Source organism: Dipodomys merriami, unplaced genomic scaffold (assembly GCF_024711535.1).
Source record: "Dipodomys merriami isolate MVZ:Mamm:240054 unplaced genomic scaffold, mDipMer1.0.p SCAF_27, whole genome shotgun sequence".
NCBI classification, from domain to species: Eukaryota; Metazoa; Chordata; class Mammalia; order Rodentia; family Heteromyidae; genus Dipodomys; species Dipodomys merriami.
The window spans coordinates 3,402,798-3,428,533 of NW_027204159.1; the positions used below are offsets into that span (position 1 = coordinate 3,402,798).

Consider the following 25,736-nt stretch of genomic DNA (forward strand, 5'->3'; position numbering starts at 1 on the left):
CTACTGTATTCTGTACTACTATACTATCTATAATTGAATTTTCTTTATTTTATCATTATTAATAATTTAAAATTTTCTAAAATGTTATATACAGTAAAATATATTTTATATTTAATTTTTCCTTAGGAAGAAAACCTAGCATTTTAGCATAATTACAAATTATAAAGATAAAATTATGCTGAGCCATGCCTGACATAATCTTATCATTTTGTTATGAAAAGGTGAGATCATACAGTAAATATGAATATTTTTGTCATTTAATATCCATTCCTAACACAAACTTTAAAACATTCTAGTTCTTATATTGTCTTCACCACTCTAGATCAATACTATTGTCTTTTTCCTTGGCTGCTTTCAATAACCTACTAAAGGAAGAAAGTTTCCACCCTTATCCCATGGAGAAGACAGCTTTACTCCTTCTAAACTATCAATAGCATCATATAAGTGCTCTCAAGAAAACCTAAATGTGGTCCATCATTATTCATCTTGCCCTTGAGATTTAAGTGTGATTCTCCTTTCTACTTCTATTTGCTATCATTTCTGGCCTTGCTTGTGGCTACCTGTACTTGTTAATAGGGCCATGGGCTTAGTACCACTCTACCTGGAAAACTTTTCAAGATAAACATGGCTTACCCTCCTACTTCCTTGGGGATCTCTTCAATGGTCATTTCTTCAGAGAGAACTTTAGAAGCTAATTTTGAAAAGCTAACTTCATTACTTTCAGCTTTAAAAATGAATTATGTCATTATCTGATAGTACATTATGTTTGCCTCATAACTTGCATCAGTGTATATTTTTAATCTGCTGTCTTCTACAACTATCATGTCACTTCTAACAATGTAGGGATTTTGTCTGGCCTATTTACTCTCATTTCTTAAAACACAAAATAAGTATTCAACAAACACTTTTCAATTAAAATTCTGTATGAATATATCACTTTTTATTTTAGTAACACATTATACAAAATTTCACTGTGATATTTCCATACTTGCATAGAACATATCTTGTCTAATTCATCCCTCTTTCTTGTCCTCTCATTTTCCAGTTTTAATGGGTTTAGTTATTCTATTTTTATATCTGTGTACAGAGTACTTCATCATAGTCACCTCATTACCCTCTCCTCTTGTCCTCCCTTTCTAAATGTCCTCTTCATACACTTCTTTCATGTTTCTACTTGTTTTTATTTATTATAAATCCTATTTGTACATTTTCAATACTGATTTATATTCTAGCCGTTAAAAATCTAGTTTCTACATATTTGTAATTTGCTGTTTTCATTACTATGCTTTTATTGTTTTCATTTATCAAACAGAAATCTGAAGTTTATACAGTCCAAATAATAGTAATCTTGCTCTAATTCCCTAAATGGCTTTTAGCTTAAGTTATTAGGCTAGAAACTCTTCCAATCCACCGCTGTACTGGATTTCTTATTTAATGAAAAAAACAGTGACTTTCCCTTAACTGGAAACCGAAATGTTCTTCTTTAAGTAGTTAATTCTTCACTGATGGTGTGAAATTTTTGTTCCATATTTTTGTTTTAAGAGTTCCCCATCCCCTTTTCTCATCCTCCTCTTCTTAAAACTCAAACAAGCTTACTAAAGTACGTTTAGGAACTAAGCCAACCCCATCCTTATACTACAATGATTCTTAAAGGACGGAGAATAATTTTTATTGTCATACTCACTAATTATTTTTATATGCTATCCAATAATGCATTGCAAGTACTCCAGTAACACTATACACACTTATCAAGAGATCAAAAGACTCAACACAACCCAAGAATGCCAATGCATTCAAACCTTGAGTATCACTTTAAATAAAAGTTCAGGCCTGGAAGATTGAGAACAGTATGTCAGCGTTCTTTTCTGGAAGCCCTCGGAATTCTAAGTGATCAGTCGGTAAGAAGAGACACAGGAAGAACCCATGCAAGACTTAGTTAGACCTGGGGAGACCCTCTCTCCCTCAAGAGTCCATGGAGCTAACGAAAGCAGGTAGTAGGGAACTCCATAGGCGTTCTAGTGGATGTTGTTCGGGGGGGGGGGGGGGGAGGGGGACGATTTTGATTGACAATGATTAATTTAAATACCATCCACTATTTTGATGCATCGGGAAAGAAAGTTAAGACTGTAAACTTTATGACTAGCCTTGCTGCTTCCAAAAAAAAAAAGTGAAACTTTTCCTGAATCGCAGAGGGCAATGGGTGGGTTTCTGTCTCCCCCATCTTTTACTTGAACTTGACTGAAGGTTAAGCTCTGGTGGTCCAAGGTACCTATGTGTTGTTCACTGAGGGGTTAGGGACTCAGGGGGATTTCTACTCAAAACGCTAACAGGGGGAGCCAGAACTAGATGGAACCAACACCACACAGCTTTACCTTCCCCCAGGACCCCGGGGTGGGTAGGGCCCCACTCGAGTGGAAAAGGTAGATGTTGGGGCCTGGGTGTGGGGCCTGGGTGTGGGGCCCGCGAACCAGGCCTGGGTCTCAAGGGGTCAGATCTACCGGGGCATTTTCTCCGGTGAAGAAACATCTTCCTTTGACCTCTTCCACCCAGGCCACTCGTCTTTTGGTAGTGTGTATTCCCGTTAATCCCCTAATCCTCTTCTCACCTCCCCAAGGCTCTCAGTTTCAAGGACCCGCCATCCACTGCCGCCGCGTCTCCTTAGCAACCGCGCACGAAAAGCTGCCGGAAGCAACTGAGGTCACGTGCTCCTACCACTTCCGGGTTCCCATCGTGACTTCCGGTTGTCAGACTTCCCTTAGACGCGGCGCTAGCGGCCGTGGAGGAGCGGTGCGGCCCCTGAGCGGCCGTGGCCCCTGCGGTGGTGGTTGCAGTGGGCTGGGTGGTGGGCTTCGGGTGGGCCGGCCTCATCCTGCCCCCGCGGCGATGCATCCGCGGCGCCCGGATGGATTCGATGGCTTGGGCTACCGGGGCGGTGCCAGGGACGAGCCGGGTTTCGGCGGCGCTTTCCCAGCGAGGTCCTTCAGCTCAGGGTCGGACCTGGGCCCCTGGGTGACGACTCCCCCAGACATCCCGGGGAGCCGCAACCTGCACTGGGGCGAGAAGAGCCCGCCCTACGGCGTGCCCTCCACCTCCACCCCGTACGAGGGCCCCGCTGAGGACCCCTTCTCCGGCAGCGGCCCCGGCACTGGCGGCGGCGGCGGCGGAGCGCGGGGCCAGAGCAGCGGTGAGGGACGCGGGGCCCAGGCCGGGTGGGAGGGGCTGCGCCGCGGCCTGGGGCCTGCGGACCCCGGAAACCGCGCCCACGGGAGGTCCGCCCGGGCCCTGCTCCGCCCACGGCGCTCCACACCTCTGCCCTCCTTTCGTCCTCTGTCCCCGGGAGCGCCTCCTCCTGCGTCTTCCCCACGCTCGCGTCTTCTCGGGGGATCGCCTCCAAGAGACAAAACAAAAGACATCTTAGCTGTAAGGGTGTCTTAGAGCGAGTGTTTTCAGGGGTGTTACCTCCAGCCCCCCACCCACCCCCTTGGCCTGAATCCAGATAGGAGGAGATTGAGTTATTTACTGTTGTCTGATTCATTTGGGCGTCTGTTTGCTCCAGTTTGATCCTTCCTTAGCTGTGTGTTCTGAAGAGGAGCTTGTGATACAGGAAGGGCCGAACTTGGGCTGAAACATTTTCTTTACCTGTGAGCCGTCGTTTTCTTGACTTCGTTGTAGAATGACTGCTAAGAGTTTTTACAGGTGTTAAAATTGTGCTAGCGCTAAGTGCACCGTGTAGGATACGTGGGTAAACAAAAGTATCCGTCTCCTTTACTCTTTTCATCTTGGCTATTGTATCCGTTTTTAAGATTTTTTTTTTTGTCTAGTGTCATACAATTAGCTTTTTGACAGCTAACTAGTTTTCTCTTCCTTGAGTCATAGTGATTCCAGGAGAATACTGAAAATTTCTTACAAGTTATGAATTCATTCAAAGTGCATGTGTAGTTGCTGCCTACGCACATTCTTACTCAGTCTTAGATACCTAAATTACGTTTTGATGGTTATAATGAGAAGCTTATTAACAAAACTAGGGGTTTTTTTTGGAGATATTACCTACTGACTGTACAAGGATAGGCAGGTGAGAAACATTCAAGGTTAAGAGAGCCTTCTTAACACTTTCCAGGAAATATGAATGGATTTTTCGTTGACATTTGAAAAGGATTATGCACACAAAAAGGATAGAGAAGGTAAAAGATGAACCGAACCTTAATATGGCAAAAGAAGCTTTTTGTACATCTTTCATGAAGCACACAGTCTCCCAAGGAACATGTTTACATACCCCATTCTCACGGAAAATATGAGCATTGCTTCATTTGAAGGTTTGGGACTCGACTCTTGTGAACACTGATATTTAATATCTAGCCTCCTGTTTAGCTCACCATTAAGATTTTATGTTCTTAAGAGAAAGGCTCTTGGGCTGGGAAGGTGGCTCAGTGGTAGAATGCTTGCCTTGCATGCATGAGGCCCTGGGTTCGATTCCTCAGCACCACATAAGCAAAAAGTAAAAAAAGCCGGAAGTGGCGCTGTGGCTGAGGGACAGCGCCCAGGCCCCGGGTTCAGGCCCCATGACCGGAATCAAAAAAAAAAAAAAAAAAAAAAGAGAAAGGCTCTTATGACACATATGAGACTTTTTCAAGCTGTTAACTTTTCCAGTAATATCAAGATACACTATTAGTAATAGAGTTGAATTAAATGTCAACTCTTAAACTGGAGGTAATAGGGAAGAAGAGATTTGTATTTGCCCATTTAGAAGACTTCTATTTTGAGATGCTTTACATGTAACTGGGATTAATAAAGTGTTTATTAAGTCAGGATTATCAGTCAGGGATCTCTATGGAAAAAAAGAAGTTTGGTTTCAGTCAGAAGATGAAAAGGGATAGTCCTTAGCCCTGTGCATACTCATTTGATGTAGCCCCTACAGTGTTGGGTTTTTTTTTTACCATTTTTCAAAAAGTTATTAATATTGAAACGTGTTTTAAACATAAGCCTTTTTTAAAAAGTCACAGCTTAGTAACCCGTGGCCCGCCTTATGTGATGACAGTCATTTGGAGCTAATGAATAGTTACACTTTTAAGAACGTCTGGCAAATTGCTATAAAGCCCAAGTCTCAGAAGCCTTCATACATTCAAATTACCTTCTTAGCCTTAGCAGAGTTTGATGTTAAGTTTTAAATGATTAGCATGTTAATATAAGAAAAAAAGGTTTTGTTTGTATAGTAAGTCTAATATTGGTTATAAGTAATCTTACTCCTTTTATTTTAGAGCAGTTAAATAGATTTGCTGGATTTGGCATTGGACTTGCAAGGTAATCTTTAAAGATTAAGTTTTTATTGTTTTGTCTCTAATTTGTTATTAATGATTGGTATTTCCTCCTTTAGCTTTTTATTTGGAGTAGCAGACTAAATATTAAATAATATGTTGCAAAAATTCATTTAAAATCTAAGGATAGAAACTTTAGTTTCATAAATTCAGAGTTATTTTTATCATGCATGTTGTGGTATCTGATAGAATAAACTCAAATATAGTCTTACCTCCTTCCTCATCAAGAACAGTAATTATGCCTTGAACCTTCTCTGAATTTTTGGATGCTACCAAGATACTTTGTACCTTAGAATGTAGATTTTCTGTCATTAATTAACTAGCACATAGTGAACAGCTTCAATTTTTTTTTGTTCATAATGATCATTTCATTTATTTTATTTTTGTGCCAGTCCTGGGAATTGAACCCTGAGCTTCTTTTTGCTCAAGACTAGCATTCTACCACTAGAGCTATAACACCAAAAGGCTTTTTGGGGGGTAGTTTACTGGAGATAAGAGTCTCACAGACTTTTCTACTTGGGCTGGCTTTGAATCACAGTCTTCAGATCTCAGCCTCCTAAATCGCTAGGATTAGGAGTATGAGCCACCAGAGCTCAGCTAATGACCGGTTTAAGAGTAGTCCTCTTACTTATGTGATCTTCATTGATTAGCAGTTTTATACATATTAGGCTTTTATAAGACTTGCATTTTATACCTGAATGCCTTTCATTATTTTAAACATTTTAACCAAAGGAAAAGACCTTATTTGTCTAAATAAGCCTGAGGATGCTAGTATCAATATACATAAAATATGTATGCTCCATTCTACTAATCTTTTTAGCTTCTCTGTGCTTAAAGCATTCATTTTATATAATAACTAATCTACATTTTGAATATAAGTATGTCATTTATGTCATATTAAAGCTTTTACAATGAGGATCACAAAGAACAGATGGTTTGGCTAATAGATTTTGTTTATAGGACATTTTCTGAAAGAAATGGTATAGCAAGCTAAATGATGTGGCATTTCTCATAAATTCATAGAATTCTATTTTTGTCTTTAAAGATATTATATGGGGTTATCTTTACCAATTTAAGGTGTAATTTTCATTTTTATATTGAATTTTGTTATTGGTTGAGTTATTTGTAAGCATTGAATTTTTTTAAATCCCTTGAAATAATGCATGAGGCTTCAGACAAGAATTGGTTTCAGACATATATGTTATAAATAAAATTTATGTATAGTCAAATATGCATAAATTGTTTTTATATAGTCTCTTTACAGAAAATGTACTGGCCCATCCTTGCATTGTTCTACGCCGCCAATGTCAGGTAAGTGTTATTTCTGTTACCTCCTAAGATAATCCTAACCATGATTGGAAGTGCAGAACTCAAATACATGAAATAAAAACTTACAACTGTTATTCTATGTGGAATGTTGCAAAATCTAATAGAAGACATTTTAGTCTCAAAATTTCTTTAAAACATTAAAAACTATTCAGAATCCCAAAGAACATTGGTTTATCTGGATTATACCTGTTAATTTAGAATTTAAAAGTGGAAAATTTTAATGTCTATTTTTCATTAAACCAATAAAAATCATTAGATACTCCATAAGTAACTCATTTATGAAAAATAACTTCTACATTTTTGTAAATGTCTTCATTATAGGAGTTAACAGCTAATCTCATGTATATCTCTAGTGTCTTATAGTATGTTTTGTTTTTAAAATTATGTATTCATTTATTTATTTTTATGGGTCTCAGAGCTTGATTTGAACCCAGGATCTTGGTGCTGTCCCTGAACTTTTTCTGTCAAGACTTGTACTCTACCATTTTGAACCACAATTCTACTTCCATGTGTTACATTTTAAAAGAAAGGAGAATACAGCTTTGTGCACATTTAATAGTTGAAAACAGGAGTATTTTATATTCTTTTCAAGTAATTGTGTTTTTTGGATTTTACCAAGACTCAATAAATGATGATTTCTTACAGGTAATTTTGCAATGTGAAATCTGAAACCACATAAACTTTTCATACTTTGTTACATAAAAATCTACCCCCAGTTGATTCTCAGTGCTTTTTTTTCTCTTTTTTTGTCAGTGATGGGGCTTGAATTCAGGGCCTGGGTGCTGTCCCTGAGCTCTTTTTTTTTTTTTTTTTAAACTAGCACTCTACCACTTAGAGCCACAGAGCCACATCTGGTTTTTGAGATAAGAGTCTTGTGGACTTTTCTGCCCCAGCTGGCCTCGAACCATGATCCTCAGCTCTCAGCCTTCTGAGTAGCTAGGATTACAAGGCTCGGTACCAGCTTTCAGTGCTTCTTGAATTACTACTTTTACCCATGTGCAATTTCTTATTATCACACATGGTTATTTGAATATTAACATAAAAATTAACATAAAATAATATTGATATAAAAGAATTCTTATAAATGCAGCTGATCTCAGCAGAAGTCTTTTTAATTCTTTTACTTGGAAATCCATTGTGTGTGTAGATTTGTGTATATGTATGTGTATATAGATCTTGGGACTTGAACTTGGTGCCTAGGCACTGACCCTAAGCTTTTGTGCTAAGACTAGTGTCCTACCACTTGATCCACAGCCCACCTTCTGACTTTTTGGTGACTGATTGGAGGCAAAGTTCTCAGAGGCTTTCTGATCCAGGCTGGCTTCAAACAACAATCCTCAGAGCTTAGCCTCCTTTGGTAGCTAAGATTGGAAATCCATTTTTATTGAGAAAATACTGTCAGGATTGTTTTAATTAGGAGTTTTTTAGTCATCAAGCTTGGTTTTTTTTGTTGTTGTTGTTTTGTTTTTTGCATCTGGTCGTGGGGCCTGAACTCTGGGCCTGGGCGCTGTCCCTCAGCTCTTCAGCTCAAGGCTAGCACTCTATCACTTGAGCCACAGCGCCACTTCTGGCTTTTTTTTTCTGCTTATGTGGTGCTGAGGAATCGAACCCAGGGCCTCATGAATGCAAGGCAAGTGCTCTACTACTGAGCCACCTTCCCAGCCCCAGCCTGCTTTTTTATAAATCATTTTGTAAATCATATTCAAGGACATATCTGTCCCAAATATAGTAACTATAGTTTGCCAGAGGAGTTTTTCCAGGAGAAATGGTGGTCAATGAACAATGCATCCAGTGCAGCTTGCAATTCCATCATCTAAATGATATCCCTCATACCATCATGTTTCTTAAGGAACATACAGAATATCAGTCAGGAATATAAGTATTCAAGGGTCAAAACTTCATAAAATAAACATATTTAACTTCTTCAAGGATATTCTTTTCAATTTTATTTTTAAATTTGCATATATTCATTGTACAAAGAAGTTTCTTTGTGATTTGTCCATATATGCACACAGTTACCCCTAATCAAAGTCATTCCATTTTATTCCCCTTCATCCCCTTCTGTCTTTTGAAACAATTTCAGTGGGAATAAGTTTCATCATTAATGTTTTCATGCAGATAGATAGATGGATAGATAGATAGAGATATCTTACTTCAATTATATTCATCGCCTCTTATATGTTCTCTTTTTGCTTTCCTACCTCCCACTGCTATTTACCCAAATAGAACTTATTTTATATTTTTGTTATTCATTTTTAAGGGCTAGATTTCACATATGAGAGACTTGTGAACATATCTTTTTCAGTCTAGCTTATTTTATAATAATTGCCAGTTCCATCTGTTTTCTTGCAAACAACATAATTTTATTTTTGTGTTTGAGAAGTAATCCATTGTGTATTTGTACCAAATTTTATTTGTCCATCAATCAGTTTATGTATCCAAAGGAGTGCAAGTCCACATGCATTTGAAAGGTGCACACCCACACTGAAAGCAGCCCTATTTACAATAACAAAAACACAAAATCAGCCTATGTGCCCATCACCAAGGACATTCTTAAGCAACCATTGGTTCTCCTTTCTGTGATTATGTGGATTGGAGAATATAGGAGACTTAAAACATAACTGATTACTACTGCCTCAATTCAAGATGAAGAGTCAATGGTTCGAATCATACCTGCTTTTGTACCACTAGGGAATCTCAGTACAGTGAAAAAGCAAATGGATCCTTGATATTATTAAGAAAATAATTTTGAACTTGTTAAATAATCTTCCATTCAGGTCATTAATCCATTGAAGGTTAGTGGCCCATGCTGTGGGGAATTTCAAATGATGGTGTCATATGTAACTTACGTTCTTTAAAAATTGATTTTGTTTATAATTGTTCGCTCTTAGGGTTTGAAAAATATAGGTAAGTATAAATTAAAATATAAATTAATTTACATTTAGTAGTGAAAAATAAGTATGTATAGAAAAATGAGCAGTAAAACACCAATGGTAAGTATATGTGTCCCAGAAGAGGTTTGCATTGATGTGCATATTATACATTGTGCTGATATTACATAGTCCAGTGTACATCATTCTGATCCCTTACATAATTTTTGTCTTAGCCCTTACTTGCAATTTATAGTTTGAAAATGCTTACCCCAAATGCATATGAGTAGAGGATGTATTTCTAGTGTTAAAAATTCAAATGTCTAAATAAAGCTCTATTATATAGTCTACATTACTATGTACGTTGTGCAGTAGTATTGTATTCATATTACCAGATATGCTACACTTAATGTGTCATTTAAATACTTTCTGAAGTAATTTTGTTTATATATACTTTATTTGGGTTTTAAACTTAATTTCTGTTTATGCTGTAATTCCACTTCATATTTTTCATGGACTTTTTCTTTCTTAACAAACAGGAAAAAAAATGTAAAATCTTTTTTTACAGGTTAATTACCATGCTGATCATTACCATCTCACTCCATTTACAATCGTCAACATTATGTACAACTTCAACAAAACTCAGGTGAGAATTAGTCTATGGATCCTATTAAGACTTCATCTTATGTATTTGTACCAGATGCTGATGGTGCATACCTGTAACCTTAGTTCCTCAAGTGACTGAAGTCTAGATGATTACTGCTTAAAGGCAACACTGGCAGAAAAGTTCCCAAAACTATCCAAAACACTTGGTTTGAGATGTTGTTGAAGTGGTGGAGTACTAGCTGAGCAAAGAAATAAACGCAAGACCTTTAATTCAAACCCACACACTGCCCAAACAAGAACAACAAAAACTGTATATTTGGGCTTGATGGTCAATGGCTTTTAATTTGGTAACACAATGGTAAAATTCATAATGTTATCAGTATGAATGTTCCAAATTTTCACTTAATTAACTCAGCAGAAATACAAAGCTTGCTCAAACTTAGCAATACATTTTCACTTTCAAGGGACATGTAACATTGATAGTAACAAACAGTTGAGATGATGATACAGTGAGATGCAATATTAGAAGTGCAAAATGCTGTCAGAATATAGAAGAGAAATATTTTATCCAAACTAGAGTCTAATTCAGGGTATGATTCAGGAAAACTTTGGGGAAGTATACCAAGTTGTATAACTATTATCAAGAAGTCTTCAAATGCTTTTTTTTCCCCTTAAAACATACATTAGTTACACAGGGAGAGTGATTTCATCATTTAAAGGCAAAAGAAAAGGAGAGGTTGTAATGTTTTGGATTGGAATTATTGGCAATACAATAGGAACTTCGAACAAAAATGAAGAAGGTGCTAGAAAAGTAAGGAGAATCCTGTAACTAACCACACTTGATTGTTAAAGTTACATTTTTTTAAGCAATGACTAGAATATTTTGAACAAACAAGATTGTGGGGCAGTATCCATTCAAAATTTTTAGTGTGTACACTTTTGATTTATTCATTTCTCTTGGAACTTTTTTCACATAAAGGTACATACAGATGTTTTAAAATGTGTGTGCAAAGATGTCATTATGTGTACATAATAATAAGAGGAAATTATGACAGATATATCAACAGGCCAGTAAAGTAACTGCATTATGTTTACATGGTGGTATATCATGTAACTTTAAAAAAAATTTTATTGTCAAGGTGATGTACATACAGAGGGGTTACACTTACATAAGTACGGTAGTGAGTATATTACTTGTCGAACTTGTTACTCCCTCCCTCATTTTTCTCCCACTTTCCCTCCCTCCCAACTCCTCTCCAACGTAAGTTGTACAGATCATTTCCAACATATTGTCTTGTGAGTATCACTGTTGCATTGGTTCTCCCTTTGTCCTTTGTCTCACCATTTTGTTGTTCCCTTTACCTAATTCACATAAACCTATATACAATATCCAGGGTACCAAAATCAAATACAGGGACAACAGGGGATAAACCATAGGGAAAAAAAATACAAAAGAAAAATGATATCACATTGTACATTAAAAACAAGAACAAGGAAGAAAAACCTCTTGTGTCCAAGTCTTGGAGTTCATTTCATTTAGCATCATCTTATATAATCATATGTACATAGCTATTGAACTATTCTGTTCATCTGCTGGGGTTATCCTAGACATATACTAATTATAAATGAGGGAAACTATGGGACCTATGTTTCTTTGGGTCTGGCTTACTTCACTTACTATGATTTATTCTGTCTTTCCATTCCCTTACTAATGGGGTAATGTCATTCATTCTGATGGAAGCATAGAATTCCATTGTGTATATATACCTCCTTTTCTTGCTCCATGTAGCTTTTAAAAATAAAAAAGTTGTTTGTATGTACTGACATCGTATAATCTGAGGTTCTTTTTTTCCTATTAAAATGAACAAAATGAATCAAGAACATTCTGTATTTTCATACATGCACAGAGTAAATAAATTCTGCTACGGGGCTGTGATCAAAAGAAATTAAACTTCTAATACTATTTAATTGCAATATGTTGATACAGTTTTTACTAATTTGTAGATAAGTATTATTGTCAATAATGGTATTGTGGAAAGTCTCAGGATAAGAAATAATGAATTTTTTTAAAAAACAATGAAATGGATGTAATATTTATAGACATAATACTTCAGGAATGGCGGAAAAATAAAAATATTTGTGAAAGACTTGGCAGAATTTATAGGACTTGGTAATTGGATTAGATAGGAAAAGTGAGACAAGTGTTATGTGGATATATATGATTTAGATACTAGGATGATGTAGCTGCTATCTAGGAAGATCAGCAGTGCAGCAGAGAAGAAAAGACTTGTGGTGAATGGCTATGATTGAGATAAGTCATAGATACGTGAATTTTGAAGTACCGGTGTAGCAGCTAGCCTAATAGGGAATGTTGAAAATATATATAATTAATATACAGTAAATTATATTTATATTCTGTATGTTATATATAATACATACATTTTACATAAATATATAACCATATATATTCAGCACTCCCGATTAGTCCCTATTACATGTTATGTAATATATGAGGTATTTAGTAAATCAATCATTGGGGACATTTAATTAATTGGAGTGTTCATGTATTTGAGGGGTTGTTAGTTGTGGGTCTTGAACACAGGCCTGGGCAGTATCCCTGAGCTCTTTTTGCTCAAGGCTAGCGCTCCACCACTTTGACCACAGTGGTGCTTTTGATTTTCTGGTGATTAATTGGAGATGAACTTTTCATCCTGGACTGGCTTTGAACCGTGATCCTCAACTCTTAGCTCCTTAATAACTAGGATTATAAGAGTGCGACACCAGCACCCAGCTTGGAGTGTTTATCTTGGCTTAAGTATAGTCCACCTACCATTAAAACGTTTAGTGATAGGCTACAATATGATTCTTATAAGAAAAATTTATTAGATTTCCATCAGAAAAACACTAGAAAGTATAAATACAATATTAAATTTTATTGCATAGCCGGGAGCCAGTGGCTCATGCCTGTAATGCTAGCTACTCAGGAGCCTGAGATCTGAGGATTGTGGTTCAAAGCCTGCCTGGGCAGAAAAGCCCATGAGACTCTTACCTCCAATTAACCACCAGAAAACTGGAAGTGGCACTGTGGATCAAGTGGGAGAGCGCTAGCCTTGTGCTGAAGAACGCAGGGACAGCACCCATGCCCAGAGTTTAAGCCCCATGACAGACAAGACAAAAAAATTATTGCACATCCTTCCTTGTTTCATATTTAGAAATTAACAGGTATAATGATAATTTTTTTTTTAATTTCAGGGACCAAGATCCCTATGGAAAGGAATGGGAAGTACGTTTATTGTCCAGGGTGTCACACTTGGAGCAGAAGGTTTAATTAGTGAATTTACATCTTTGCCAAGGTACTTTTATTTTGTCATTTTCTTAACATTTCATTTTTGTAAGATTCCATACCTTCTGAAAATACCTTGTTGAATACTATGTAATTGAGAAAAATGATTCTTGTAATATGTATTGACATCCATGTTTCAGTTCCTGCCATATGATAGCTTACTGCTAGCTAAGGAATAAATAGGAGTATGTGAGCTATTTCTATTTGTCATATAGGCTATTTGGTTATAATACATTATGTGATTTGTGTTTCAATTAAACCTGTTTCAGAGTCCAGGGAATAGTTTACTTGCATTCCAAAAGCTACCAGAAATCCGAACCTGCAAATTATGGACCCTTTCTGATCCTTGTACAAGAATGAGAGAGTCATGATGACAATTACAAATCATTCATATGAAATACCTTGCAGAGTCTGTTATTTATTAGGTGCTCAAAAAAAAAAACCCAAACAGTAGGATTTAACATAATCACAAAATTAATATCACTGTTAAAAGTAAAGGTGCTTTGGAAATTATCAGTAATACAAAAGAATGTGTTATTTTCCATTATGGTTACAGTAGATCCTTAGTATCTATGAGTATATGGTTCCTAGCAGATTTTGCACAGAATTTAGTGCTATACTCAGTTTATTTTTCCCCTGATGCAACTCAACTTCCATTAAAGACCTGCCAGCTTTCTGCAAATCTGAAATCTCTTACTGGATCTCTTAAGCACTTTTCGGTGCGCTTTTTAGTATATTACCATAATTTTTGCTTTGTTTTAGGGATACCATTTGCCTTAGGAGAAAAAAACATTCTTCAGATCAAACAACACTGACCATAATACAGAAGTGGCTGATAGCTTCTCCCAGTCAACTAATCTTTATAATACACTAATAGTTATAATTTTTCTCTTAGAAATTTCTTTTTATTAAAAAAATTTTGTGTGCATATTAAATCTGTGGTAAGACAGACTTACAATTTCTTGTTTTTATATTCTCATGCTTAAATCTTTTGTTCCCTATTTTCTCCTAATCCTGTTTTCCTTTTTCATTCTCCCATTTGTGCTTTTCTAAACTTTTATATTTCTTCCCTTAATTTCACTTCCAGTTGGTTCTTATAGTCAGTTACAACTTTTTCTTCATTTATAACTTCTTTTATTAGCACATACAGAAACACCTTTTCTTTTGAACCACAGCAGTTTTCTGAAATATATTCCAGAAAGGACAGTCATCACTATTAGAAAATGTTTCTCAAAAGGACTAGGAATGTAGCTCAATTGGAGCACCTGCCTAGCAAACTTCAATACCTCCAAAAAATAAGAAGTAAAAATTAAGCCAGGTGTTGGTGGCTCATGCCTAGCTACTCAGGCAGCTAAAAATCTAAGGATCACAGTTCAAACCCTGCGGACGAAAGTATTATCTCCAGTTAAACCACTAGAAAAACCAGAAGTGGTGCTGTAGCTCAAGCAGTAGAGCACTCACCTTGAGCTGAAGAGCACAGTGAAAGTGCCCAAGCCCAGAGTTCAAGCCCCGCCCCCCAAAAAATTAAAAATTAAATTCTACATATTAAAAAATAAAAATTAATTATTTTTTAAGTTAAGCTAGTTTAAGAATATTTTAAATAACATGGATGTTGTATTTATTTAATTTTATTCTTAAATTTTAGGGAGATTGCACATAAATGGAATCCTAAACAAATATGTGAACATCTTTTACTGAAATCGTAAGTATCAAAGGTAGCATTTTTATTGCGTTTCTATTAATTTTATAGTGTTAGTGCTGAAACAAGTCTTATTAATGAACAGTGAACTTAGAACAATGAAATATTTATGGGAATAAATCTTCAAAGGATAAGTAACAGTTTAGGAATTCAATCCTGAAATACTGTGGTTTGTAAAATAATTTTCATTAGTTTGACTTTGTGAGACTCACACATATTATCCTTTGTTTGGTAGAAATTTTAAAAAGTTTTCAGTTCATTTAGCCCAAATTTTTCCAAGAATGTTATTATTACAGGTTGAATATCCCAAACCTAAAATCTGAAATGCTTCAAAATTTTTAATTTTTGAGAACCATCATGATACCACAGTTGTCATGATTTTACAATACCTGGCCCATATGACAGACCAGAGTCAAAAGGCAGGTGCACAAAAATATAAGTGCAAACTATTTTCAGGCTATGTTTGTAAATTGTATATAAAATATAGATTCATGTATGTCTAGACTTGGTCCCCACCCCAGTTATCTTTATTATGTGCATGCAAGAATATAAAATTTTGAAAATAAATGCAAAGTCTGAAATACATATGATCCTAAAAAGTTTGACAAGGGGTATTCAATGTGTATTTTATTCTTAAGCAGAGATGTATTTGTATGTGGTATTTGTTTATTGGCAAGGGAACACATACCTATAATGACATGAAAAATGTAACCCTGGGCTGGGAAGTTTGGCTCAATGGTAGAGTGCTTGCCGCGCATGCATGAGGCCCTGGGTTTGATTCCTCAGCATCACATAAGCAGGAAAAAAAAAGCCAGAAAAGTAGCATTGTGGCTCAAGTGGTGGAGTGCTAGCCTTGAGCTGAAGAGCTGAGGGATAGCGCCCAGACCCAGAGTTCAGCCCCCACGACCGACCAAAAAAAAAAAAAAATGTAACCCTAAAGGCATTTAGTGATTTTTTTTTTTACAACAGTTACCTTCTTTATAGACTAGAATCTTACTCCTTTTAAATTTTTTTTTAAGATTTTGAATTGAAAATCCCCCAGCTTGCTGGCTCCTTTTATGGGGCATTCCAGCACATTATTACTTGGTAATGCTCCATTCACCTTGAAAATCACTACTTAACCATGGTCTGGCCCATAAGGGTTAGGTAAGTCCCACCTTGGTATCATTTCAAGTGACTGTATTTTACAAGCTTGCAAAGTTGCAATATTATTATAACTTAGTAATGGTGATGGAAAACAACTTTGCAAAACTGTACAATATTGTTTTTTTAATAATAAAAGGGGACTTTACTTTCATTAAAGGTGGCTAATAGGATGTCTAGGAAAAGACAATGATGACGATTAGAACAGAAAGTATACATAGTCAAACATGGCTAAAAGGCAGGCTGTGGAGTATAAGATCCTAAGATCCTAAATTTTAAGAATCAAATATATAGGCTTGCATTACCTATATACCAGTAGATGTCTAAACATTGAGTCCAATAATCCTACATTATATTGGTTGAAAATAAAATCTATTTCTTTGCAGAGTTTCCCTGTGTTATTGAGTTTTTTAACCTCTATTTAATAAAGCATCCTATGTTACAGGTTTTTGAGGTTAATATCTATAAAGCAACAAACAATAGTTAAAAACTTTGAAAAGATCATTCTATCTTAAGCATAAATTATGTTGATACATTAAAGCAATATTTGCAAATTTAATTTAAGTAATTGACTTGTTTCAATGTACTGATTAATTCTTTTTAATTTCTACAGCCTAACTTACATAGTGGCAATGCCTTTTTATTCAGCAAGCCTAATTGAAACAGTACAGGTAAGCTATTTTGTTTTCATTCCTTTAGATAAAGTTTTAGAGGATACTCAATGTACTGTGTTTATCTGATTGTTTAAATACAAAAATTTTCTTGAGTGTCCTTCATCATTACACATTTCTGGTGTGTATATTTCTCTTGCAACTTAGGCCACACTTATAGTTTTAATTCATTTTCTGCCTTCCAGAGGCAAGTACACTCTTTTTTCAGACATCTCATAATCCAGCCTGTGACTTGCTCTTAACAGAAAGAATATAAACTTTTTCCCTATTTATAACTCAGATGATTATGGATTATCATAGGATGTTACATTAATACTTACCTGAATGAATAATGAATAATCATAAAAACAGATTATATGGTGCCCAAATATAGTTTACTAATAACATTCTTCTTAAATATGCCTTTGGATGAACATTTAAAACTGTTGATGTGGTAAATGCTACAAAACTTGAATTTCCTGCTCTAATTTTAAATTGTTTGCTTGTTTTACTATTTCTGACCACATGGAGGCACTTGAAGTACATTGGATTAAATGTCAGATACTTTTTCACTGTGAGGTGAACACAGTTTAACTTGACTCATAAGCAAAAATCAACTGATCGTACACCTGGCTTCTAGTTCTAGTATCAGTTATTCTAGCATTACTTTTTCTTCAGTGTGTTTGAGTGTCCTCTGTATTAAAAACTTCTACTAGATCAGCCTTTTCTTTGTATGCTTTTCCTTTTAGTTTCTTTTTAACTTCACCGTTAAATGCTTTGATTTGTTGTTGTTAGAGCTAACTGAAGTTAACATCATGTGATCTAAACGTACGTCTTCTTCCTCTTGTGTTTGACATTGTGTTCTTGATAAAACCTTTGTTACTATAGAGTTTAGTTATCACTTTCTAAATATTCTTGTCTTTAGCAATAAAGGACAATTAATTGAAGGAAAAGCAAGTACCATAATATATTGTGAGAAAGTAACTTTTAGCTTGAGAAAGACTTAACAGAAGGATATATCTCCACTTAAATTAGATCTGTGACTCTAAAGAAAAATTTTAAACCATACATTTTTTATTCATGAATTGAATTCTAAATAATTGAATTCTAAAAAATTAAATGTACTTTTCTACATGTACACTTCACTGATGTTGATTTTCTCTGAATGTTTTCATACCCAGGCTCTACCTTTGTGTTTCCTGCTCCATACCTGTTTGTTAGCACTCACCTTTTGAGTCTGTTTGCTTTTTGTGAAATTCTTTTCTCAGTTTTCTACTGTCTTGCACATCTTTTCTCTGACATTTCTTCTCTTGTATTTTAAGGCTCTGTCCTTGGCCCTCTCTGATTTTAATCTATACTTATCCTGGAAGAGCGCATTTCCTCATATAAATCTAATCTTCATTTCAGTCTCAATTTTCACCCTGACTTAAGAGATTAGTTTTAGTTTTAGGGAAGATCCCTTCCCTATTATTTTTGTGAGTCTTTCACTCTGTAAAACTAATGTTATCTTCTTAATTCTAACATCAACAACTATATATGATTTGTCTATTTGTGCCCTTCAGTGTCATTCTTCCTATCTAGCTTATCACAATATCTGCTTTCTTCCAAGTTTAGTGATTCTTTGCCCTTCTAGAGAGTTCAGATCTTTTTCATAAAATTGTTTTCCTCAAAAACAAGGGATCTATATGAAGAGCACCTCCTTGAAGCTTGTGAACAAGAACTTCCTTCTAATTCACTCCTTTTTGTACTAGTCCTTGTGCTTTAGAAGTCCACTCTATATTCATGTGCAGGATTAGTGTGTTTGAGTTAGACCACTTACATCCATCCTATTGGTGATTAGAGGATCTATATTGATTCATATTACCTAAGATCAACTTTACCATAATGTTATATCAAGATTTCTTTCGAGTTACCTTTTTATTTTCATTTTCTTTAACTGCTAAATTTTTCTTTTAGTTCAAGAAGTATTCATTGAGTATCAGCCTGTATCAGACATTGTTGTAGACCCAGGGCCACAGCAGCAAACAAACAGGCAACAGTACTTTGCCTCCATAGCACTTATATGTTTTGGGGGAAGAAAGACTAATCAAGACACATCTAAGTTATCTCACATGCTGATAGGCCTTAAGGAAAGCAAAAGTAAAGCAAGGGAGGCAAATAGAATGTGTCATACATAGGAAGAGCAGGTAGTATTTTTTTAAGATCAGTAAAGGCCTTTCTACAAAGTAATATTTAAGTAAGGGTCAAAGGCTGAAAAAACATGGATATTTAGAGGTTCTAAGCAGAAGAAAAGAATGTACAAAGAGATTGTATCATATAGGTCTGAGGAACAGAAGGAGGTTGATATGATTGGGTCTCATAAGCAAGGGGTTAGCAGGAGATAAAGCTTTAGTGGTAACAGTGACCTGATGGCATAGGACATTTACTTCATTATAATAATTTGGCCCTTTAGAGAGATGGCAGATTTTAGCAAAACAGCTATGTCTTTATTAGGATCTCTTTCGCTGTTGTAAAACTAGACTGGAGTGGGAAAGAGGCCACAGTATAGATTTGTAGGCAGCTAGGCAAACTCATTGAGTCTCATAGTTCGAAGTATCTATTTCCTAAGGATTCCCATGTTTTTATGTCCTTAGACCTTGGACCTTTCTCTTATAATCTAGATTGGTGCTTAAATTTTTGAATTCTTGGTGTTTTCCCCCAAATTACTATTCCAGCATTTCCTAAGTAGGTAAAAGATAGTGCGGTCCCTGTAGTTTCAATGGCTAACAGTCTTGGTCATCCTTGGCTCCTCCCTTTGATACACTAAACAGTCTTACTAGTAATCCCTGTTGTTATCTGGTTTAAAAGCAAAATTGAACTAGTTTAGTTGTATTACTTAGCTGTAGTCAAAGCCACCATCATTTCTGTATTTGAAGTGAAGATGATACTAGAGTTTGAACTCAAGGCCTCTCAGTTGCTAAGCTGGAGCTCTACCACTTGAGTTATTCCTCTAGCTCTGTTATTTACTGGTTATTTTTGATAAAGGATCTCCTGCCTCAACCTCTAGAGTACCAAGGATTGCAGATATGGGCACTGAGCAATAAAATTAAATATATGTATTTGTGTGTGTATTTAAGTATATATAAAATATATATATTAAATTTTTTCATATATATATATATATTTGACTGTGTTGAGCTCAGTACCTTACACTTGCTTGTGCTTTTGCCATCCTTTGCATAATTGCCAGTATTATTTCAAAACAAAAACATTGTGTCCATCTTCTACATAAAGCCAAGTAGTTATTCCCCATCTGACTAGAAGCCAAAGTCTATTCAGCAGTCTATAAAGCATAGTATGCCTTTTTATATCCTCTTCTACAGTCAGCAAGGAAGCCATATTAGCCTTTTAGCTGTTCCTTCTCTGGTTCGGTGCCTCTTTTATCTCTATCACAAACTTCCTTATTCTCGTCCCCAAGGTTATAAAAAGGCAGGTAATTCAGATAATTCAGGTGAGATCAACATTTACTGAGTACCCAGTCTTTACTATTCTTGTTTCAAAGAAAAGCTCTGTGCATAAATAATGGATAGTGCTAATTTCCATTTTCATAGAATGCTAAACTAATGCTTAGGACACATTAAGTACCTTATTACATAACCAATAATTAAAGGAGGCAAAACTTAAACCCATGCTTCAGAACTTTAGTCTTGTACTATCTGCCTAATTCAGAACTTTAGTCTTGTACTATCTGCCTAATTTTCATGCTGTTGCTTCTGAGTGCTGTGAAGCGTCTTCAGATTGAGAATACCAGGTGTTGTGGTGCTCTCTCTCTTTCCCCAGCTCTCTGCTTCAGTAGGAATACCTTCCAACTTCATTGCTGTCTGTTTTATGAGATTACTTTTGGAAAAAGGACCTAATGCCTAGATAACAATTGGAGCCTTAAAACTATTGATACTTTGTTTGTCAATAAATTAATTTTAAATTGACCTATATGAAGTTCCTTATTTATGGCAAATTTTTAAGTAAAATATTTATCTTTTTGCATTTTTATTGTTATTGTAAAGGTGCTGTATAGAGGGTTTGCAGTTACATAAGTCAGCTAAAGAGTGCATTTCTTTTTGAGTTACCCTTTCCATCTCTTCTCCCAGTTTTTCCATTCTTCCCCACCCACAAGTTGTATAGTTCATTTTCAACATAGTGTCTGATGAGTATTACTGCTGCATTTTTTCACCCTTTGTCCTACCATTTCTGTGCCCCTTCTTAGCCTCCTCAAAATAGATAAATGAACAAATGAGACAAATGGAAAAGAAAAGAAAAACAGCAACAAAGAAAAAACTTGGTTCCTAGTTCCTGGAGTTCATTTCAAAAATATTATTTTATATGATCAGATGCATAGCTGTTGCATGTTTGTGATGTTCTCCTAACCTCTTTTGGTCTCTCTCTCTCTGTATATGAATGTCTAGAGACCCACATAATTTATCATGTCCAAGTGCATTGTTTTTTACCATCTAGTGTGTTTATAGGTTTATAGACATATTCTAGTTACCATAAAAAATGGAAACCATCCAACCTATGTTTCTCTGGTCTGGCTTACTTCGCTTAATGTAACTTTTTCTAAGCCTTTCCATTTCCTTATGAATGTTACAGTATTATTCTTGTTGATGGATGAGTATAATTCCATTGTGTATATATACCACATCTTCTTGATCTATTCATCCATTGATGGGTATCTGGGTTGATTCCATAACTTGGCTATGATAAACAATGCTGCAGTTAACATGGTTGTGCTGGTTGCTTTAGTATGCCCTTGTTTTTTGTGGCAAACTTTTTTAAATTGTTTGACTTAATTCTTTTCATTTCAGAGTGAGATAATTCGAGAAAATTCTAGCATACTGGAATGTATTAGAGAAGGAATTGGAAGAGTACTAGGCTTGGGAGTGCCTCATAGCAAGCGACTCCTGCCACTTCATTCCTTGATCTTCCCTACGGTGCTGCATGGAGTTCTTCATTACATCATCAGCACAGTCATTCAGAAGTTTGTCCTACTAATTCTAAAGAGAAAGACTTGCACTAGCCACCTAGCTGAAAGTGGTTGTCCTGTACAGTGTATACTGGAAGCTTATTTTCCAGAACTTATTGCTAACTTTGTTGCCAGTCTTTGCTCTGACGTAATACTTTACCCACTGGAAACAGTTTTGCACCGCCTTCACATTCAAGGAACACGCACAATAATTGACAACACAGACCTTGGCTATGAAGTGCTTCCAATTAATACACAATATGAGGGAATGAGAGACTGTATCAGTACCATAAAGCAGGAGGAAGGAGTGCTTGGTTTTTATAAAGGGTTTGGTGCTGTTATGATACAGTATACACTGCATGCAGTTATCCTGCAGTTTACCAAAATTATTTACACTGCACTTCTTCAGAATGCCGCTTGAGATTTAGGTTCTATCACTGCTTAGTAGAGAAAACATAATGTGGATAATTTGCCATGAAATTATGAGGGATAAAAGCAACATACTGAGTCAAAAAAGTGGATTGGAAAGGGAAACTGGTAGACAAAGCCCAAGCTGATTAAATTGATTTTATTTCTTTTGAAGTATACCTATAGATTTTGGATCAAAATGATTCCAAACTTCAAAACTAAATAAAGATAAGACTATGAAAGAATTAAATTTTAATGTAGCACTCATGCTAAAGCAAAATTGTTGCTGGGAAAAAGCAAATATATCATCATTAAATATAAAATGAAATTTCATTGAATTCAATCTATTCTACCGGACTGTAATATTTGTTACATTGATTTTTACCTTATGGATTGATATGGGTATGTGATCCTCAATACAGTATAGTATCAGGAGGCCTTACCTTTAAGCAAATAAATGATGTCATCATTGGAAAAAAAAATCTAAGGATCACATCTGGCAATATGTCAGCAGGAATCAAAGAAGTTTAAATTGTCCCTATAAAGCTATTTTAATGGCTTGTATATATGTATTATATGAAGCCAATTGTGTGCACAAATATAACTTGGAATTCTGTACTTGTAGATAAACATTGCATAATAAGAAATCATCTGCTTTAATAACAAAAGCCAAGAGGCCCAAATGATTTAAGTCAAATATAGTGTCCCCATCCAAACTGAGTGTTTCAGTGCCAGCGTCATACATTTGTGCAGTTTTATTTGCTTAGCTAGTAATGTGACATGTCAGACTACTTTTAGAGCCACTCTTAAGAAAGTAATCATGACAACTATTACTGTTTCCATATTTACAAATTTGTGTACTTAAACAAACCTTACTCGCCTTTTGTTTCTGAATGACTTACCTTAGAGGAGACAAAATTAAATTTCATCTGGAAATTTGTGTCTCTTGCCTTCTATAATAGTCATCATAAATAATGGCTGCGATTTTTTTTCTTTCAGTTTGCCTACAGTTTTATTCTCCATACTACGTATGCTTACATAAAAAAAGCAAGGTATCTTGATCACTTTTTATTTTTTAAAAGTTTAAATGTTTGGATGAATACTAAAAAAAATACAAACATTTTAAAGAAATTTGTCTTTGTGTTTTGTTGGGGTTAGGGGAACACATTTCAATAAATGAGCAAAAAAATGGCTTAATATTTTTTATTCCTACATTGCATTTGGTGGATTAAATCCTGTTCAACTTAAGTGAAATGACATGCATCAGAATGATCCATACTTAAATGTTTTCCAGTTTCATTTCTTTATGAGCATAATCACAGTGCATCTCAGCACTCTGAAGAGTAGTGAGTGACCAGAGACACTGTCCTACCTAGAGTGTACAAAAGCTCAAGTGTGTTATTTGCTAAGTGATTAATAGTTCTGAAACAAGAAAGTTGACATTCAGAGGTGTGAAAAAATATATAAGTAGCAATTCTCACAGCTGTCTTGTGTGTCTGCTTACTATGTGTTTCCCACTTTGAAGTTTAAATTGCACTGAGGGAAAATAAATGTTACTGATCACATTTTGTATTTTATGATTGATCTTTTAGAGTGTTTTACTTTGTCTATGAGATTTAACTTTTTTGCATTTGAACTGCTGTGTAATCTTTTAAGTATTTATAATAATCTGCTTCCTATAAGCCTTATTTTTATTTTAATCAAGGTGACTTTGACTTCAGAGAAATATTAAACAAAATTTTCAATTTTTAAAAATTTCTAGAACAATCTGAGTGAAATCAAGTAGTGATATGAAAATCAGTGAAAATCTTCAAATAGCTAAAACTTAGATATTTCAAGATTATTTCAAGGTTATACACGATATTATTGCCATAAATACAGTTACATAATTTTTAATGTAATTTTTCTGATTAAATCATCAGATTCATAGGCTTAGTGACACATGTCTTAATTTGGAGAAAGAATACAAATTAACATGAAAATAAAACTGAAAAGTGTTAAGTAAAACAAATTGTTGTTTTTCCAAAATTAAATATAACCTTTGAAATTCAAGCACTTAATAATTTAGCCACCCATTTTTCAATGAATTTAGAAAATAAAAGCAGTAATCATCAAATACACTTTTTTCCTTTTAAAAGTTGTTTCTCTTTTCTATGGATTCCACAATTTAATATCCATAGAATAAATCTCAAGATATTAAATGAGAGTATTTTTAATTTCGTAAAAGTAATAGCTTTTATAGATATCATTCTATTAATATTTCCACAGGTCTAGTGGTCCTCTTATGGACCACCTTTGGACATGGGGTTTATGATGTTTGCCTTACATTGTAGGTTTCTTAGTTTGAATATAATAGCCTGAAAGTCATTGAATTAAAAATTGGTTAAAATTAACCTATTTTGTCAATGTACGAATTGATTTGCTAAGTTGTGTATATAGTGATTCCTCAGATGTTCTCTTGTGGGCTTCTAAAAATCCCTAGGTTAATAAAGTTATTTATTCAAGACTACAAATTTCTAGCATTAAATGCTATAAAATGGTAAAAGCAAGTGAATTTATAAAGTAATAGATTGGAGTGCGTGGTAGCCACTGCTTTTAGAACCAAGACTGGAGAAATAAACGATCTTTGGGGGAAAATCCTTGGCTGGTTTTGAAATTGAGGTTTTGTATTTGCTTGCCTTGTGCTCTACTATTTGGCCACGCCTCTCCTTCCCCTGCCCCTCCCTTTTTTCCTCTCTCACTACTTTTTTTTGAGATTGGATTTTGCTTCCTACCCAGTCACCTGGTCTATGTTCCTTCTATTTTGGGCTTCCTGTTGTAGCTAGATGCCACTATGCCCAGCTTTGTCCACTGAGGTAGAGTTTCCTAGCTGTCCAGGCAACTGCAGTCCTCTTATTCTTAGCTTCCTGCAACTGCAGTCCTCTCATTCTTAGCTTCCCAAGAAGTTAGAATGGCAGGTACATACCACTGTGCCCAGCCATCAGTTAACCAGAGGTCTTAGAATCTTTTCCTCCTGGGCTGGCCTCAAAACAGTCCTCAGACTCCCAACTAACTAGGATTACAGGCATGAGCCACCAGTGCCTGGTTTTTCTTCCTTTCCTTTCCTCCTTTTTCTTGATTTGTTTTTGGGAGGTTGTGGGAGTGGGTAGAAGATTTGGCCTCAAGCTTACATTCCTCCTGCCTCAGCTTCCTGACTTCTGGAATTACCTGGCTAAGGCAAAAAGTCTCGTTCACTTCTGCAGATCTGCTTGACTACTCATAACTGTCTTTTCAACACTAGCATTGTTGCAGCTGCAAAAGCATTTACTCTTATTGGTTGTGCACAATATTTTAAAAAGTTATTGTTATTATTAAGGTGGTGTACAAAGAGGTTACCA

At 35.4% G+C, this 25,736-nt stretch overlaps 2 protein-coding genes across 4 annotated transcripts in view; one reads left to right on the forward strand and one right to left on the reverse strand.

Moving 5' to 3' along the window:
- The window catches only part of Tmem232 (transmembrane protein 232), a 208,685-nt gene extending 205,949 nt beyond the window's left edge, over positions 1 to 2,736 (reverse strand). For both annotated transcript variants that reach the window (XM_070036029.1, XM_070036028.1), the window contains exon 1: positions 2,606 to 2,736. The gene's annotated coding sequence lies outside the window, so the exon portion shown is untranslated. The remainder of the gene's footprint in view (positions 1 to 2,605) is intronic.
- On the forward strand, positions 1,886 to 23,924 carry Slc25a46 (solute carrier family 25 member 46). Of its 2 annotated transcripts, none has more exons than XM_070036031.1 (8): positions 1,886 to 1,991; positions 5,256 to 5,298; positions 6,566 to 6,623; positions 10,080 to 10,157; positions 13,370 to 13,470; positions 15,106 to 15,162; positions 16,916 to 16,973; positions 21,794 to 23,924. In XM_070036031.1, exons 1-8 carry the CDS (start codon positions 1,973 to 1,975, stop codon positions 22,370 to 22,372), a joined length of 993 nt encoding a protein of 330 aa, XP_069892132.1. In that variant the 5' UTR covers positions 1,886 to 1,972; the 3' UTR covers positions 22,373 to 23,924. The 2 variants fall into 2 exon arrangements, with proteins under 2 accessions (XP_069892132.1, XP_069892131.1); XM_070036030.1 differs by lacking the exon at positions 1,886 to 1,991 and adding an exon at positions 2,787 to 3,184.
- The last annotated feature ends 1,812 nt before the right edge of the window (positions 23,925 to 25,736 follow it).

Coding starts and splice junctions, on each gene's coding strand:
- Slc25a46 (XM_070036030.1), top strand. CDS start 2,884: ATGCATCCGCGGCGCCCGGATGGATTCGATGGCTTGGGCTACCGGGGC. Junction 6,624..10,079: donor TTCTACGCCGCCAATGTCAG/GTAAGTGTTATT, acceptor CTTTTTTTACAG/GTTAATTACCATGCTGATCA. Junction 13,471..15,105: donor GAATTTACATCTTTGCCAAG/GTACTTTTATTT, acceptor CTTAAATTTTAG/GGAGATTGCACATAAATGGA.